Source organism: Oryzias latipes, chromosome 11 (genome assembly GCF_002234675.1).
Source record: "Oryzias latipes chromosome 11, ASM223467v1".
NCBI lineage: Eukaryota > Metazoa > Chordata > Actinopteri > Beloniformes > Adrianichthyidae > Oryzias > Oryzias latipes.
This window is the reverse complement of record NC_019869.2, coordinates 3942218-3961401: the sequence shown is the minus strand read 5'-3', so window position 1 is coordinate 3961401 and position 19184 is coordinate 3942218. Positions and strand designations below refer to the sequence as shown.

Sequence of the window (19184 nt, the reverse complement as noted above, 5' to 3'; positions counted from 1 at the left end):
AAATGGAGCATCATTACCTGCAGAAGTGTTCAAATTAAATCACTGATTCCCAACAAGAACAATTGAGGTCATAAGAAATGAATTGATACCTTTTTCTTTTTTAAACTTCTTGACGATCCTCATTTTTTTCATTATGTTTTCTGTACTGCAAGTTAATTAAGTGAACTGGCCAATCAGATAGCAGGTGGAGCCTGCTGGCCTCCACGTCCAACAAACGTATGAAACAAGCCCGCTTTCATGTGACGGGGTGTGGCCTTCCAACAAGTTCAATTCTGATTGGTGAGAGAGGTTGCCATAGAAATAATCAATCAGACCAACTTGGAATAATCACTGCTGGGTGGCGACGTCTGGCTCCAAGTTGATGCATCGAGTTGCCAAAAATGACCACTGAATTGACTTTGTTTGCTTGGGGCTGGAAGGAAGTCATTGTCTATGGGTCCAGTTCTCAGATACAGTCAATGATGATCACAAAAACTGCTGCACAACAGCATTTGAAACTAGATGGATTTTTGTGTTTTTTTTTCATTTTAAGAAGAACTTTTGATGTGTATGTACTCTTTGGTATCATGGCGGCTCATTAATGTCATTAATTGTGTGTTTGTTTTATTGGCCTGCAGGGCAGCAATGAAGGGCTAAACTAGTCATTTATGACTTAACACTGTAAGTTAGAGCCAGTGTTAGTGTTAGAGCCAATTACCTTATTTGAACGTGACATGTGCTACACAGTGATACACAGTATAAAAGTTGGATAAATCTGTGCTATATGCGCGAAAAGTCCGTCAGACATACATGGAACGGTCGTGGAAAGCCACTCATTTGCATATGCATCTAACAAAGATTACAGTAAGATTTAGGCAATAATTGCTTATTAACTACGCAAAATATGCATAAACTGCGTAATTCTCGACCAAATTTTGAACAGCTCAACACTAAAATTAGTTAAAAAAAACCTTGGCCAACTTTGACAGACATCTGCGCACATCGACGAATGAGGAACGTGAGAAACACTGACAAATGTCACGTATATTTCACGAAAGACCAACATTTCATACGTTGAAAATGCATAAAATATACATCTAAGCTGTGTGACATGGCCTTTAGATCAGCATAACGCCGATTTTTCTCATTTCAAGTGTCTTTTATTTGTGTCGTTGCAGCAACTGCACACCATGATCTGCTGACACACTCACCTCCCCCCCCCCCCAGCCCTCCCACCCCCCCCACCCCCTCCCCTCTGAAGTTTCCCTGCAAAGATGGAAGTGACCAGCCGGCTGTTGCTGTGGCGGTCTCCACTGCTGCTGCCGCTGCTGCTTCTCCCCCTCACGTCCCGCTTCCTGTCCGAGTCGGCATCGACCACGACTTTCCCCAAAGACCTGGAGCCTCTGGTCGTGGTCAGCTCGGAGCGTGAGTGGATCTCTTTAAGTGGGTCTTGTGGGGAATAATGAGCGGATTATTGATTTGGTTTTGCTGGTTTTTTTAGATTTACTGCATCTTTTATTTACCTAAAATAAAATAAAAAACTCCTATAGTGTTTAGTATAATGAATTATCTGTGATATTTTATTTTTTAATTTTGTTGCTAGTATACTTTTACTGTATTTAGAGCCAGTGCAAAATTGTATAAATCTCTTTTAGCTGTCTTTATTTGGAACCAAAGACTAGACCTGCCAATCAAACTATTACAATATTAAGACATGCAAATAGACCAGAAGGTTGTGTTTGGGCGTTTGCAGACTCGTACAGGTATCCGGGCTTTCAGGGATTGCTTCAGGACAACGACACGCTGCGTCTGGGTCTGGACTTTCAGAGAATGCTGCGCATTAATCACATGCTCTATATCGCAGCTAGGTAAGAGTCCAAAACACACAAATAATTAAAAAGAAAATGTTTATATAGTGGTGTTCTTTCATTAAATGGCTCAATAGGTTAAATAAATCTCTTCAAACCCATTCTAAGCTAACTGATCCATCCAACCTGACTTGGATGATCCATATGTCAATATTTCTCTTTGTGGTTCTATGAAAAGAAAGATGTTGCTATAGGATGTATTGGCATATATTCTGACAATCATATTTTAGATTTTCTAATACACAGATTAAAACGAGTGCCTTCAATGGGGCGGAGATAAGTCTTGTGGGGTGCAAATCTTTGAACTGTGACTCTGTGCTTTATGCTTCTCAGGGATCACGTGTTTGCGGTGAACCTAACGACAGCTTCAGAAGATTTTGTTCCCCAGCTGGTGAGTCAATTTGTATAATAAACAGTTTATTTTTGGATCAGGTGCTTGCAAAGAGCAAAAACCTATCAGCACTATATAATCGGGATGTGGGAGTCAGCAGGTTACGTCTAAGTGTGTTTCATCGCTGATGTTTGTGGCAACACAAATGGGAGAAATATTAATTTGGGGTTTAAATTAGCTATACTGGAAACTGTGTGTCTGTTATAGGATTTAACATATTTATACTGTAATTAAATCAAATTATTAGACTTTATTTTAAACCAATCACTTTTAACCTTTTTTGTGTAAAATTTTTGTCATTTTATTTATAAAAGTTCCACCTTTTTTTGGTATAATTAAAAAAAAATTGGTTTAGTAATGGAAATTCTGACAAATGCATCAATATCGGAAACGTAATGTTGAGTCAAATTAGGATTTTAAATAAATCAAAGATTTGGCATTTATACCCATAGTGGATTGTAGCATTCATATGAGTGAAAGAGCTTATAAAATATGTTTGAAATGAATAAATACACAAACAAATAGTTAAGGAAATTGTAGCAATGTCTTAATCCGATCTTCATCAAACAGCTGAGGGTTACGGCCAAACTGAAAGTGTGTCGAGGATAAAGCCCAGAGGAACCCCAATTTCTAATAGTAAATCGACCTGAGTGATAAATCCAAAGGCATAATTGATGGGTGCTGTCCAACTTCATTTCCAGTTAACCCCGCCCTCAATTAATCTTATCGGTGGAGCATGTTTGATTGAGGTAATGAAGTCTACTCTAATTACTCTTTTCTAAGGACTGTTCTCTTGAAAAAAAAGAGCAAAAACCAAGCAGGATGAGTGGAATTGTTTTGGGGAATTTAATAAACCTAAAAAATAAATCTGATAAAATTCCTTCAGTGTTGCTCAACAGTGTTTGTTGCAGACGCACAAACAAAAGAAACCGTTACGGCATAATTAGATAGCGTTTGAGTGTGATGGCGAATAATCGGATAAAAATGCTGCTGCCTCACTTTGGGATTACGTCTTATTACGTAAGGACTTTAACATCACGGCAAAGACGACACTACCATCTGGGCGGCAGAAGAAAAATCCCAGCAGCTTGTAATGTGTGACGCAGCACAAAGGACACATTTCCTTTGATCTGCACACCTCCTGCTTATCAAAGGGAAAAGGTTACTGTGTGGCTCCTGACATTAAATGGGCCTTCTGGTGCATTGTGGGTTACTGAGTTTACATGGAGTCTTTGATGTGACATGTTGCACTCGTTATTCAGCCTTATTCAGCTCTTTTACACACATTTACCTAAAGACGGGATTTATTGTAAACTCCTGCTTTTGGTTTATGCTTTTTAAATATGAATAAATGAAAATGACTTTAACAATTACTCACTTTTCAGGTGACAAAAAGCCTAAAGGTTCACATGAAAACTTCAGTTTTGTCTCAGAAGTTCTCAAATTAAAAACTTTTTCAAAATAGTGGTTGTTGAGAAAAACAAAAACGACATAATAAAGAGAAAGATATGTCAGCTATCCTTTATTTTTAGTTTTTGGTACCATTTGTGAATTTAGCACTCCATTCTTCCAAATTAAATTTTAGAAATCAGATTTTTGTCCCATACGTTTTTGGAGCCACAAGAAACTAAAGAACAGGTATTTCCAGCTTTTCTTCCATATTTTTTTCCCTTTTTCATCACACTTTTAAAAAGATTCCGACTTCTCCTCTAAGCTATTATTTAGTTGAGCATAGGAAATCTCGTTGTTGTTTAACGGATTAATTTGACACCAGAAACTAAAATCCCAACTCTTTTCCAGTGGATTCAAAGAGTGAATTCACAGTACAGCTTCTTTTGAAGTTCAAATTTCTGAAGCCTGAATCACTGGACTCAAATTAGCTTTTTGCTTAAACCGTTCCATTAGTTCAGTGTTTTTAAACCCTTTTTGAGCCACGGCACACTTTAACCTTGACAAAAATCCTGCGGCACACCAAAATTAGAAAATAAAAATAAAAAATGTAGAAACTCATAGTCTGTATTGATCTACAGCCCCTCCACAATCTCACATGCATTTTTGTGATAATTGTGGCAGAAAAAGCTGGAAGCTGCAGCTGTTTTTTCTAAAAGATGTAATAAAAGTTAAGTTAGAAGATTTAAAAACTGTTTGATGTGTGTTCGTTGTGGTTTCAAGACGTTTAACAAGGATTCATTGTGCGCTGAGAGGCTGTCACTTTAACCCAATGCATCATGGGAGATGTAGTGCGAACAGCCGCCGAACGCAGACAGAATCTTTTCTGTGAGCTTCATTGTTTTGTTCACTTTTTCCATGGTCTGTTACCGAATCCCACGGAAAGCTACACCGCTAAAGACGAACTTTAGCTGGTATTTTTGTTGGAACTGAGCAACTTTATGAGCAAAATCGGAACAAGGAAGTGAAGACTTTAACCACTTCTGATTGGTCAGACTTATGACGTATGATTAAGCCTCCAAGAATAATTGGTGGAGACAGTTGAAGGGGCGGGACTTTTCCCGAAAAAAAGCTGAAGCTACGGCTAAATCGCGGTACCGTCATTCTTATCCAAATGTCTTTAATAGAATCAAATAAACACAAAGAAAAAAGTATTTTACGATCTTTCATATTCCTTTTTTTTTTTTTTTTTTTTTTAACTTGTCCTGTCCAACAGCTAGGCAAACAGATGAGAGCTGAGGGCCTCTTGTGTTGGACATATTTTATTTTAACAAGAGGGGTTATTCATCTTCAGACAAACCAAAGGTATGTCTGAATAAACCCCTTTTGTAATTGAGGCCAAACTTTATTAATTTCAATCATGTTTGAAAATCTTTGGTGTTGGACCGGACGGAAAAGGAAAGAGGGGAAGAAGAGAGAGGGACGTTAGAGAGAGGGGGGGGTAGGAGGGTGATAATAGGAGGGGAAGGGGGGTAAGACCATGAAGCAGCATAGAGCAGGCAGGTTTACTGGTTGTTTATCGTTACGGTACGGTTCAAATGTAGTACAAAAAGGGCGGGGCCTGTTCACACACACTCAAATATTATCAACACACCTGCTAGCCGCAAAAATGTCCACATGTCAACATGCACACAAAACAGATAGTGTTCACGAACGCATACCTATGCCTTTAAACCAACTAGTGTGAAATCTTTCATTCAATCATGCAAACTATTAGTGCAAAGGTGAGCTAACACCTGTGCTCAGGTGAGTGTTTATGTTCTTCTAAAATGGATGGTGGAATGTGAAAAGAAGGAGGAGGAGCGCCCAGCCACCCCCACACCAATACCCCCGCCGCAGCAGCAGCGGCAGCCGGAGCCCCCCCAACGCCACACGGGAACAGGCAGGGAACAACCGCCCCCCGGGCGACCAAGACCGCCACCCAGGCCAGGGCCAGCAGGACCCTTTCATATTCCTAACTACTCATTGTTTTATCAGGGCCTGTTTGGATGAACACAGAGCTGATATCCTGGAGATGGAAAATGTTTTTAGATCAGTGAATGGGTAATTTCCCAAAGTACACCTGACCATATCCCTCCTCGCCCTCTCGCCTTCCTCCTCGCGTTTACCTTTAGTTCTAATCAACGTCTACTAAAAAAATCAACCAAAACCAACTCTTGCCCTATCTTCTTTTGTTTTCTCAGAAATTAACATGGAAGTCCAAAGATGTCAGCAAGTGTACAGTTAGAGGGAAGAACAGCGTGAGTATTAACTTGAAAAGTTGTTTACGTTCTTCCACTTTTCTCACAACCAGGATGTACCATTAAATCGTCTATTGGCTTCAACCACATTGGAGATGGAAAAACAGACTTTTTTAGGCCAACATCATGAAGTAGTTACCGGTAAGCTGATTGTGTCCCAGCTTTGGTTTATTGACGAGACTTTTCTTGTGATGCTTTTCTTTTGTAGGATGAGTGCTACAATTATGTCAAAGTGTTGGTTCCCAGAAATGACGAGACGTTGTTCGCCTGCGGGACCAATGCCTTCAACCCCACCTGTCGGAATTATAAGGTAAGTCTAAGGCCTTAAGGCTGGTTTACACAGCCACTATGTACATTTTGTGCATGTTGCACGCATGAAAATTGGTCTTACGTGAATCTATGTGGAAAAAGTGAGAAACGTTGTGGTCTTTGAAGTGAAATGTTCACGATACATCAAGAATGGACCAGAAGTTTGAATGAATTATGCAAAAAAAAACATAAATCAACAGCCAATTCTGGCCCAAGGTTCTTGCATCAATGACTTAATTTTAATTAGATATATGCCATGTTTACATGACACAAGTTATACAGCGATTATGGGAGAAAAGTCCTTTAAGCATATGTGAAAGGAGCGTGGAAAGCCACAAATTTGCCTATGCATCTTGCAAAAATCACACACAAGTTGTGTAAGGTTTATGTAATAATTGGGTATAACATACGTTATTCGGAACCGACCAAAAATTTTGAACAGCTCACAATCAAATTTATATAAATACGCCGAAACCTTGCGCACATCGGCGGAAGACGAACGCAAGAAACACTTATGAATTGCATATATCGGGCGTGTTTCACGAAAGACTGAAATTTCATACGTGGAAAGTGTCACATGCGGTGGGCTGACCCTTCAGGTCCTTCTGGTTTTTGGGTTGTCTGGGCCCATGGCGGGCTAAGGGAGCACAGATGTCTTGCTGTTCCATTGAGGCAGACACGGTCACCTCAAGGGACATCATAAAAATGGAACGTACCATTGTTGTGTGTGCAAATCCATTGTGTATTCATTTTGATGATGTCGGTTGCACACACTTATGAGGTACAGGTGATGCTATAGATCACGGTGCGGTGTTCTTAAGCCTCTGGTCTTCAGTAAGGTGTGTGTAATGGTGTTTTAGTGGCCGCGTTGTGTAGGGACTTTATAGGATTCCCACACACTACACTCTAATTTCCTCATTTGGCACTGACCCGAACACAACGACACGATTACTACTTTTTTTTCTTACTAACAAGTGTTTATAATATAATAAAAATGATATAAATTGCTGGTTTTTATCCTGTTCGATATCTATTGACATTTTCCAGACGGCTGTGGTGGAAACAGACTTTAGGGTATTTGTGGATTGGATTGAATTATCGAAAGAAGCAAAGTGTGGTCTTAACAAAGCTTACAATTTATTTATTTTGCTCTTTTTTATGGCTCCAGTTGAAGTGGTTGAGAGCTGATGGGTCGCTTAGAGCATCTAAACTTCATGAGGGTGTCAGCTCCAAAAAGTCCGTTTTTTTTCTCTGTTTAGAAAATGTCTTCTTTTTAGATTTCTGAATCAGACAGGAATACTTTATAACTGATTTGTTGCAATTAACTACATTTTAGTTACCTTGTCGTTTTACTGAAGGCTTCTGATACAAAAATCAGAGAATGTTAGCTATTATGACTTTTTATTGGTGCGTTTTGATGACTTCATCTGTTAATATTTGGAATGATTTTAGGTTAAAATTAGCCATTGATTGCAATTAAATGGTTTCTTATTTTTCCGCATTAGAGAGACACAAAATTTCATGCAATAAAAATTCAATAGCATGAAGTAAATGCATGAAATTCAAGTATTCTGAATTGTATCTGCAGTAGCTGTCTTTGATTGACAGCTGGTACTCCTCACTGCAGAAACTTCCTGTACTTTTAAATCCGTCAGCAGGAAAGTAAAAAAATGAAAAACTTTAAGAAAGAAAGAGGCATTTCATTCGAAACTTAAACTAGAAAAACAACATACAGTCCCTGCCAGACTTTAGGGGATAGATCTGTGGAGTCCATTTTCCAGGTCTCTGTACTCTGAGTTTGATCCAACTTTTTATTAAAAGGACAACATTCCAATTAAGTTTTTTGGTCACTTCCCCTTCATGAACGAAAAGGTTAGCAGGTGAAACCTCACAGTAGTAGAGAATAAATGGCTTCAGTCATGAGGCTTTTCATCAAGTTATGGGGTAAGATGAAGAAGTCTGTTTTTTCTCTAATTGATTTATTAATTTAAAGCATCAAATCACAGTTAAGGTTTATTAATTCGGCACATTGAATCCCTCAATCTGGTCTTTGTCGCTCTACTATTCCTTTCAGGTAACAGCAGGTTCATTTAAGGCCAGAGATGTAATTTACTGAGGCAACAATGATGCAAACATTCGTAAGCCATTCATCATGCAGCTGCTTTCAGGCCGTGCTCTTTTATCATAATCAAGGAGGTGTTTATGCAGGGCAGCAGATGATTGTGAACACAGTGTTTGTTGTCTGATGTGGCCAGTCCCGCTGGGAGCTTTTAACTCATCAACTTTCCTGTGTCCAACACTCAGGCGGCCAATAAAACCATCGCGGAAAAAAAGAGTTCTTAAAGAAAAACTGTGTGCTAGCTTTTAAAATTCAATCTCAGGTGGAGTTATAATATTTTACAGACACAAAAAATCATATGACTGAAGTGACAAAAGAGCAGTTATACATTTATTTATTTATTTTGTTGGTGGGATAATGGATTCCGAGTAAAACTAAAAAGTGAGTTGGCAGAAAGGTCAAAGATCATCTTTTATCGCTGAAAAAGTAATCAGCTCCCACAGGGAGAGAGTAGCAGAGAGATTCATGTTTGAGGCTTTTCTGGCTCCAAACGACTGATTATCTATTCAGCTAACGAAGTCAGCGCTCTGTGCTGTTGACACAGCTGCCCGTTCACAGCAAACTTATCAAAGCACTTAGGTCCCTTTAGTGGGAAACAGCCATTGTCATGTTTTTTTAAAGGATGATGGAGATGATTGTAAGATGGTGATAACCATGAAATTCAGTTTAAGTAGTTTTGTGCTCTCAGGCTTAGTGGTTTTACATGCTTAAGTAAAAATTGTGTTTTTTTTTAAACATTTTAGTGGCATTTTTTTCTTGATGTAGGACATATATTAGAAAAATTAAGCTTGGACTACCATCACAAATACAACTGCCACCGTGTGATGGTTGTAATCTTCAAGATTAGCTGCCGCCACCTGATTGATTTGAAAACTTGTTGGCGTGGTCAGCAATGGAAACAGCGGCAGTCGGCGCAGCTGGATCGCCGCTCTGATTGGACGAGGTGTAAATGTTTCCCGACTTTGGCCGTCCATGTTTTGTACCACTGGCCGCCAGCCGATAAACTTTGCTGCGACTGCGGCAAAACCCAACTTCTTCTTCTTCTTCTTCTTCCCTCTTCTTCTATGAGAGCTGCAGCCCAATGTTCTGCCTTCTTCGCATTCTGCTCAGCATCAATTCGTGACACGCAAAGATCTTTTCTTTCATGTAAACTCTCTGCTCCCCCTGTCGTCATAATAATCATGTTTTGCATTTCATTAGTGTTACTAGCTCTCACGTAAAGTAATGCTAAGTTATTCTAATCAGCACTGACTGACACAGGTTCATTAGCAGCATTATTATCCTCCCTGACAAACATCCTGTGAATACTATTAGCACATATTTCATCACAAATGACAGATTTACGTGACATTTTAACAATATGAATTTGGTGTTTGAAAGTTGTAACCCTGAGCATAAATTCCAATGAGTTATCTCTGCTTTCTGCTTCTTCTATTAGTGTCATTAACATAAAAGGAAGCACTTTCAGCCATATGTAATCTAAAAAAATCCGTTTAGACTTTTCTGTCCTTGTATATGTCATTGTTTTGTGTCTGCTTTGATGGTAATCTGAATGTTGGTGTCATAAAAGGATAAGTAGAGAATCTGCTGCCGTCTCCCCTCAGATGACCTCCATGGAGCAGGTCGGGGAGGAAGTGGTGGGTCAGGCTCGCTGTCCGTTTGAGTCCGGTCAGTCCAATGTTGGACTCTTTGCTGGTGAGTTGACTTCTTGTGTGAACTGGAGTCTTTTTTTTCGGTCGTGTACGATGTTGCTTATAGACAGAGGAACTGTAGAAGGAAATGCAAAAGTCTAAATGCAGTCACCTGGGATTTTAGTGATTCCTCCATTTTCACAAAGCAACATTTTGACTGCGTCCTTAGGCGGAGATTTCTACTCTGCTACCATGACGGACTTTCTGGCCAGCGATGCTGTCATCTACAGAAGCCTGGGAGATGACCGGCCCGTTCTCAGGACCGTCAAATACGACTCCAAGTGGCTGCGAGGTACACCGCAGAGTTTTTCAGTCTTTCTAGCTTGTTTCTTGTGTGGGGTCAAATTTGAACTGTCAATCACTTTAAGCTGGTCCTCATTTGACCACATATCCTTGTTACTACCAACAATATGATCATGCATCAGTATGACGGGATCTTTAAAGAAGGATCAGCTCTTTGGAATCCCACCACCATCGTCTTTTCATCTATTTTCAAAGCATTCCTAGTTCTCTTTTAATTATAATTATGCTATTTTTTAGCCAAAATCCAAAATCCTGTGTGTCAATTTATAGAATAGAGTTCTAGAAAAAAAAAAAAGAGTTTCTGCAGGCTGGCAGTAGTAGCTTACAGCCACTCACACCCCCAATTATTACTGGTGCAACAAAAATGGTGAGCAATATTGGATTTATCCAACTGTACAGTTTAGATCCAGATTCCAGCTCAGACGAGGAAAAGAAAGACGTTCATTTTCAAACTGCATTTTTTCGTCTGCTTCTGATTCACCACAATTTAAATAAAAAAATGTTCAGAAATGCAGTTTCAATGTTAATTTTTATGAATGAAGAAAAATGCCACAAGAACATCTTATAAACACCCAGCCCCAGGTCGTTACCACACTGTCTAGTTTTGGGTTGTAGTAAAAATGTTTTATCGATGGAATGTTTGACCCAAACATCTTCAGAAAATAAAATCATAGTCATTTTTGATTTCTTCTCTAAAAAAATTACATGTTTTCAACTGTTGTTTTTTTATTATATTAAATATAAATGCTTGATCTGGGTAAGTAGTGTAGGTTCAGGAGGATTGAATTACCCACAATTCTCCTCCAGTAGATTAAATAATCAAATACAGATTAACAACAGAGAAACATTTGTTTTCATCCAACACAGTTTGGGTTGGGATAGTTGGTCTTTTTTTGTATTTTTAACTCAATTGTTTAATTTCTTTAAAGACTCACTCCTATAATAATTGTTTTTTGGCATTTTTAACATGTTCCTGTAGCATTTTTCCTGATGGAAAATGTATATGAAGAAAATTAAGCTTAAAATTGCATTTCTGTATATTTTTATTCAAAATAAATCAGAAGCAGGCAAAAAAAAACAAGCTATTTGAAAAAGAGATGGCATTTGTGACGTAGAAGGCCACAAGCCCCATGTCTGAGGTATCTGTAATGGGGAAGGGGGGCGGGGTTGCTCTGCTCTGCTCCAACAGTCCCGAGGCGAGTTTCTAATGATCTACTGTCGAAACGATGTCCTGGACAAAGACACGGGTGTTTGTCAAAAAATGGCATGATCCTCAATAAAGAAAATACCATCAGAGTGGGTCTCCAAGTTTTTTTATTGACCAAATTGGTTTATTTATTTAATGGAGTTTTATATTTCTGAGTATGAATCCAGAATGTTTGTGTCAAACCTAAAAAAAAGTTGCGGGCAGCCTTTCAGTTGGTGAGGATTCAGCGGCACTGCAGCGCTCCAAAATGTGTGGAGCGGTTCCGGTCCAATCCTGACTGCTATTCTTCCCGTGACATAGGCCCTGCACTAATGAAGCTCTGGGGTTTAGTAAAACCTCAGCAGCTTCTTCTCTGTGGCTTTGAGAAAGGCATTCGGGGAAAAGTAAGGAGCGGGTAATTGAAAAGTTGACGCAGGTGAAGGAGTCTTTTGTCACCTGCTAAATGCGGGGATCTGCCGAGCCGCAGTGGTTTCAAGCAGGAAAGACCTTTTTACTGTGAAAACTCATGAAACAGATGATCACCATTATCTTCTATTCTCTGCAGAGCCGCACTTCCTGCACGCCATTGACTACGGGAACTATGTCTACTTTTTCCTGAGTGAGATCGCAGTGGAATACACGGCTCTGGGCAAGGTGTGTGGGACTATTTTTCTTTCCTCCTAACAATCTAGAAGTTTTTTAACTTTTTAAAGTTCCTCCACATTTAAATGCTGTGTCTCATTTTGTGTTTGCGGATATGAGTTTGTGACGAGCTTCCTCTAAGACTTTGTGACGGTGTAGAACCGTCAGCTGCCGCTGCAGGCGCACACGCATGCACACACGCTCGCACACATACACACGTGCGCATAGACGCGCACGCTCGGACCCGGTAACACGTCATTTACATCAGCTTACCCTTTTCATTCCGTCCCTATCCCTCTGCAGGTAGCCCTGGGTGCACACTAGGTTGCCGACTCACCATCCCCATGCATACATTAACACGAAGCACACACGACGCCAACATTAACGTTGGTTTGTTTACCCGGAAGTAACCCGGTAACCCGGAAGTGGTCATGGACACCCTGGGTCATGTGACGCATCGGTCACTGTTTATATTTATCTTTATTGATGATTATTGTTATTTTTCTGTACATGACACAGAATGTTTAGTTGAATGAAACTGTTTATTCCTGTATGTTTATGTTCTTGAACAATGTAAACACTTGTCCCTATTTTCTCTTTGGACTGATGGAGAGCAACGCCCAGGAGGAGGGGCTTACCACTTAAAAGAGAACCAGATACAGCTGTCGGTGTGGGAGTCTGAGTGGAGAAGTTGGAGAGTCTGAGAGGAGAATTTGGAGTGTTGGATTGGAGAAGTCTATGTTGGTTAACCTTTGTGGAGCAATTGGTGTGCTCTGTTCTTGCATTAAAGTCAAGAATACTTTCACCTTGGCGCCTCTGCCCAATCATTCCCTGGTGGGACCCACGACAGACTTGAATGGAAAAATAGACTTTTTTTTGTTTTTAAATAGAATTGAAATAGTTTTCTCTGTCTGCCTTGCTTCCTCAGATGGTGTTTTCTCGAGTTGCTCGCGTTTGTAAGAATGATAACGGAGGATCTCCCAGAGTTCTGGACAGATACTGGACGTCCTTTCTGAAGGTGCTTTTCTTATAGATAAAGGTGTGTTCACTTGCATCCGGTCTTTGCCTCCCTGCATAACCCGTCACCACATTTCCCTCTCAGGCTCGTCTAAACTGCTCCGTTCCTGGAGATTCCTTCTTCTACTTTGACGTCCTTCAGTCTCTCACCAATGTCCTCCAGATCAACCAGAGGCCTGCAGTCGTTGGGGTGTTCACCACTCAGGCTAACAGGTTTGTAAGGGGACTTTTAGGGTGCTGGTATGACTGGGAAAAGCCAATGAAGAACTCACCACCCCTCTAGTATACTGGAATTTCTGGACGATAGAGCACACCTGAATACAAGCCACTGCTTTTTAAAAGAAAAAGATCATTGTGCATATACATACTGTATAAATTGGCTGTGCTTCTCTACACCCCCCCAGATTTCCACGTAGTAACATGGGGTATTTACACTACTCATTCAGGGTCAACTGCTCTTCTCCCGGAACGGCGGCGGGTGAGACTTGCGCCGCAGAGTTTCCACAGTTTAAAAAGAAATGCTGGTACTTGTTCTAGAAAAATCCTGTTGATTCCCATCCAAAAGAAAAATAATGATTGGCTTCATCGTTATTGGATTTCTGGTAGCTGACAGCTCTGCTCCACCTGCCACTCCAAGCTGAACCCGTCTGATCCACGTTCATCTTCCGCTTCGCTTTCGTCCACAAACTACAAAAAATTGCCATATTCTCTCCATCATTCAATAAAATCTCAGTCACAGAAAATGAAACAAGTTGACGCTTGGCAGGACGCCTTCAGGCGGCATCATTGTTTAAGCTGTAGGCTTGAAAGTGTGTGAAAAAAGTAGAGGCTTATAGTCCAGGAATTACAGTAAGTTGTTGGTTAAGTCACTGACAAAACGAGGCTGCAATGATGCTAAATAACTGTTACCGTCAAGCTACCATGAAATATGTGTTGAAGTTTACAACTTGATAGTTTCCATCAAAAAACCCTGATATGAAACACGCCATACTATACTTGATTGGCTGTAGTAGACCTTTATTCAATTTCCTGCCCTATTTCCTGAACGGGATGCGTTCAGTTTGCCACATCTACATAAATCTTAAATCGCGAGCAGATCTTTATTTTGACTCTGCAATACTGGATTTTGAGAGTGTAAACAAGACAGAAAAGTCTGAAAATTTTAGACCAACTGCAATCTTCACGTGATCTATTTCCAGTGTTCCCAGTGATCTTTAAATTAGGATTTTGCCATTTTTAGCCCAAAAAAAAGAAATCGGTGCAATTACCTTGGGCAGTAGTTCAATAGAAAAACACCTCTGAGTTGTGGGCGAGACCATTGGCTCAGAGCAACCCTGCAGTCGGTTCCCGACACCCCTCTGTTTATGCACTCTGCCGCTAGCTTACGGATTCTCACACCCCCAACAAAAATGCAGAGCATTATTGGAGCTATCCAGACGTACAGTTTTGATCCTGCGTATTTTCTACATCACAAATACAATGTTTTTCAAACAGTTGTTTTCATCTGCTCCTGATTCACATTGATTTGAATAAATACTGAGAAATACAATTTTGAGCTTATTATCTTCATATCCTCTATCATCAAATAAATGCCACAAGAACATGTAAAAAACACCATTTTTATCAGAGAAAAGTGTATAAAGTTTGTTGTGATGGGTTTTACAGCGCTAAAACATCTATAATAACTGGAAAAAAATAAAGATGACTACTTTGTACATTTTCACACATCACTGGTAAGTTTTAAAACGTCCGTGATAAACGAACAACCAACATATCAGTAATTATTCATTGAGAATTATCAGTTAAATGAATTGATTTGAAGTCTGAGAAAGTGCCTTTAACTGAAATATTAATATCGTTTTGTTTCGGCTTAATTTCTTTTAAAATGAGGACATTTATAATTTAGGATGGTGATATTTAAGCTGTGTTTTAAGAACCTCCTAATTCTGAACATGTATATTCTGAGTCGTGGATTTGAAGACAGATGCAAAAGGCAGTGTATTTTTTACAGTTTCTCTCCGATTGATTCTTTATGCCCATGTTTTGCTTCATTATATGTCCTAAAGTGTTTAAAGTGTTCACGCTCACATAGGCTGACCTCATTAGTCGCTGCTCAGTGTGTTAAATTCACATGTGAGCAGCAGTGAACGGCTCCGTCCATACGTCTCAGGTGAATAGTCTATATTTGCTGCACTCAGACGGGATTATATAAGGGCGGAATTTTCTTGTGCGGATTCTGCTGTGAGTCACAAGCCTCAACAAGAAGCTCTGTGACTTTTACTGTCCGGGGTAGCTGCATTAATGCACCAATTTAGAAACAGTGAGACAATCCATCTTTTCAAGGCTCTGAGCTTTTTTGTGTGTGACCAAAGTGCTGTAATTTGTACCAATCCGTGTTCTGAGCCTTCTACAAGAGAAACATTAAAAGAACAGTATCTTATGCATTGAAAACACACAGTTGTTGTATTAAAGGAAGGAAAAGCACTAAACCTGGATTTTATACTGTTTATAGAATTTAAGATTGTGGGAAAAGAGTTGGAGTTTCTCTTGGTGGAATACAAGCAGATGGCTGAGCCGGGTACAACCCACCTTAGATGATTGGTTATGACGATTGGTGACCATTGGTGACCATCAATCAAGAATTCAAAAAAGCAAATTGTATTAAAAAATACATCTATTTTATTTATCGCCCTTATAAGAGCAGATTTTGTTTGACATCAATGATCATTTTATGTCCCGACGCAGTCCTGGTTTTTTACAATTCCTCTTTTTTCGCTCCTTGTTTGACCGAAAATTTGACACCCACCACATTCTTTAAAAAAAAAAATACAAAATTTGGCGCTTTTCACATTTTCACACAATGTAGGAACAGAAAATTTTGGGTTTGAGGGATTTTGACTAAATTTCACACATATTCTGGCACTAGGTTAAGTCTTAACCACAACCAAAGTTCTAATGACCTTTGACTTTAATTTTTCTAAAAAGAATTACACCATTGGTATATTCTACAAACTTCAAACTCCTCCCAGAATGGTTGCTATGGAGATCAAACCAACAGAAAAGCTGACATATGGAAAAAAATTACATTTCTTTTATGAATTTTAAATGTGCAGCTCTATCCAGAGCGGGTGACCGGCAGCAGGAGGTGGGAGTGAGGGATGTTTAGCAGCTGCTCAGCCAGTGAGGGCAGCTCAAAGGGGGGTGTTAGGGGCAGGTAGCACCTTTGGGTCATACAGCAACGTTTGCAGCTTTCAATATTCTTGTAACTCATTTGTTGATTATCAAAACGTCACCTCATGGGTAATTCTAAATCTCATTCGTGTTTTATATGCCCACCTCAAACAAACATGGAAGGGCTCATGTTTATCTGTTTTTTATTGTTGAAGATGTATACTCTTCCCCCTTTAGTTGTCCAAACCAAAAAGACTTTCTTTATAAACCAAGTTTAGCATTTTCTTTACTACTGGGCTGCTTTATCAGTATGTCGGTCAGTTTATTTTACATCTTAGTAATAAACATTAGGATCTTCTAAAAGTTCCTCCTTTAACTAAATGTATTTAATAAAATCTACCTTGCATTGGTTTTGTTGTTCACTTTGCTGGTTACTCTGGAGACACTTTTATCATTGAATTTTGTTCAACTGAACCAAATTTGATTTTAAATTCTTTAAAAGACGTTTGTTAAAGGGGTAAACAAAACACAAAATACTGTGTGATTTTGTTCTCTTCAGCATACCAGGCTCTGCAGTTTGTGCTTTCTACATGGACGACATAGAAAGAGTCTTTAACGGAAAGTTCAAGGAGCAGAGAACCAGCGACTCATCATGGACTCCAGTACCCGAAGAGCAGGTTCCCAGACCAAGGTCAGCGGGGTCATCCAAGTGGATCTAAGGGACTTCCCACTGGGAAGCTGGCCACCTTTGACTCAGCGTATCCTGTTTTTTTCTTTCCTTCCAGGCCTGGTACCTGTGCAGGTGATGGTCCAGCTTCAGACTATAAGTCATCAGTCGAGTTCCCAGATGAGATGCTGACTTTTATCAAGTCATACCCTTTGATGGATGAAGCAGTTTCCTCCGCTAATGACCGTCCCTGCTTCACCAGGACCTCTAGCAGGTATTGTGGAGTAGATGCATGTTGGGATGGTTGTCGAGATAAACCCAAAGAACCCATGAGGAGACGTGGCAGGTGGATCTTATGTTCATCTTCAGCTCAGAGCAGATGCGGCACCATGACAGCTGTGGCTGCTGAAACATGTAACATGTCCTACCTTCAGAAATTATTCTTGCACATCACAGGTCAAGTATCAAAATGGAGTGCTTATTAATGGTCGACAGTTGAAAACCCAGAGGTCCAGACTTCTAAAATCTTTCACTTTTTTAACCTTTAACATATTACTAATGCAAAGTGTTTCAAAAGGATGCAAAGCTGCTTTTCTTCCCTTCAGACTCTGCTTGAATTTGGATAATTACGTAAACGGTTGAAGAGTTATGGTAATTGAAGAATGTAAACACTGGGGCTAACGCCTGGGGTTAAAGGGTAAACCCCACCTGTCCACTTTGGTCCCTCTCATTTTCTTACATGTATTCTGCTGCAGCTGCTATCATTGCTCTTTTTTATGTATATAGTAAAAAAAAACTCAGCTTCTGTGGATTTGACTCCCTATATAAATGAGAATATCATCTGCAAACATGATTTAAGATTAACTCATGGTAAGACCCATTCACACACAGACATTCACACACTGTGTTCTGGCGCCAACCTTCCACCAGAGGCAAGGTGGGGTTCAGTGTCTTGCCAAGGACACTTCGATGCATGAGCAGGCATGGCGGGAATCGAACACTCATCTGTCTCACGATATACTTGTAGTCTCCCTACCTTTAACTTCTGTGTCACAAACCTGAGTTCTGCAATTAATTTTACTTTGTCTTTAGGTGGCTTTATTCATTAGCTTTCATTTAGTCAGAATTTGCTATTCAGGCTTTTAGAATTATTGACAGGAAACCGTATTCTGTTTGGAACATGAATAATGAAGGAGAGGGCAATCTGCTGTGTGAAGTAAGCAGCAGATTAGCAGGCTTACTTCTGCTTTCATTTCACTGAAACCCAAAACATTCTGATGGTTTTCTTTAGTTAATCAAGTGTGGAAATAAGAATCTGAAATCAATGTCAAATCATTTTTTCTTCTTCCAAATGATCCAAAGTGGCTCTGTCTGCTGTAAGCTGCTTTCTTCTTCATTTCTCAAAGACGAGAAGGAAAACTAAACACTCCTGGAAGCGCGGAACCATTTTGAAAGAAATGGGAAAGGTCAGGAAGGCAGCGGGAAAAGTGAAGTGTATCCAGGCGAAATAAATTTGAAAAATTGAGGAAAAGCATCCCGACCAAAACCCTCGAAGATAATCATCTGTATCGGCCAAGATTAACTGTCTGCTCACAGGAAGCTTTTGCTTCGTCTCCCTCTTCCTCTGTGGCTCTGAAAACCTGACCTTTTTCATCTTCATCTGCAGTGTTTAAATTAGTTTTTGATGGATTCTAATTACCAGTCTGAAATAGAAATGCAATTCCTAATTCCGTGGTCAAATTAGCCTCTGTGCCAAAGTTCACAATGACCCAGAAAATGGTAATGTGGATGTCAGAGGGACGGAGTGGGGGGAACAGCTCCGATCACTGTCATGTAGCAGAAGTCTGGGCCAGTCCTAATTTGGTTAGTTCCATGTCTAAGTGTTGAATTGGGATCTTTTCTAAATCTGTGTTTAGCATCAAACTCAAAGAGCCAGAAAAAACTCTCAAACACCCAAACATCCTGGATTTTCAAATAATAACAGTTAAAAAAAAATATGTTGTTGGCATGTCACTTTCATTAAGTGGTATATTACAGGATCTCATATCTGGTCACTTGCTAATGTAGATTATATTTTTATTTCTTAATAAAATGTATTTTTAACAAAAGAAGCACAAATATTTTCCCTTTTTTTGACAAATGTAACATTTTT

General features: G+C 39.7%; 1 protein-coding gene across 2 annotated transcripts in view; it reads left to right on the top strand.

Moving 5' to 3' along the window:
• The window catches only part of LOC101160329 (semaphorin-6D), a 171492-nt gene that overhangs the window by 107979 nt on the left and 44329 nt on the right, over nucleotides 1–19184 (top strand). For both annotated transcript variants that reach the window (XM_020706938.2, XM_011480925.3), the window contains exons 4-15: nucleotides 1158–1404; nucleotides 1733–1847; nucleotides 2181–2238; nucleotides 5871–5927; nucleotides 6136–6237; nucleotides 9960–10050; nucleotides 10216–10338; nucleotides 12101–12189; nucleotides 13106–13195; nucleotides 13280–13407; nucleotides 16925–17056; nucleotides 17151–17306. In XM_020706938.2, coding sequence (XP_020562597.1) covers nucleotides 1254–1404; nucleotides 1733–1847; nucleotides 2181–2238; nucleotides 5871–5927; nucleotides 6136–6237; nucleotides 9960–10050; nucleotides 10216–10338; nucleotides 12101–12189; nucleotides 13106–13195; nucleotides 13280–13407; nucleotides 16925–17056; nucleotides 17151–17306 — 1292 coding nt within the window. In that variant the 5' untranslated portion in view covers nucleotides 1158–1253. The remainder of the gene's footprint in view (nucleotides 1–1157; nucleotides 1405–1732; nucleotides 1848–2180; nucleotides 2239–5870; nucleotides 5928–6135; nucleotides 6238–9959; nucleotides 10051–10215; nucleotides 10339–12100; nucleotides 12190–13105; nucleotides 13196–13279; nucleotides 13408–16924; nucleotides 17057–17150; nucleotides 17307–19184) is intronic.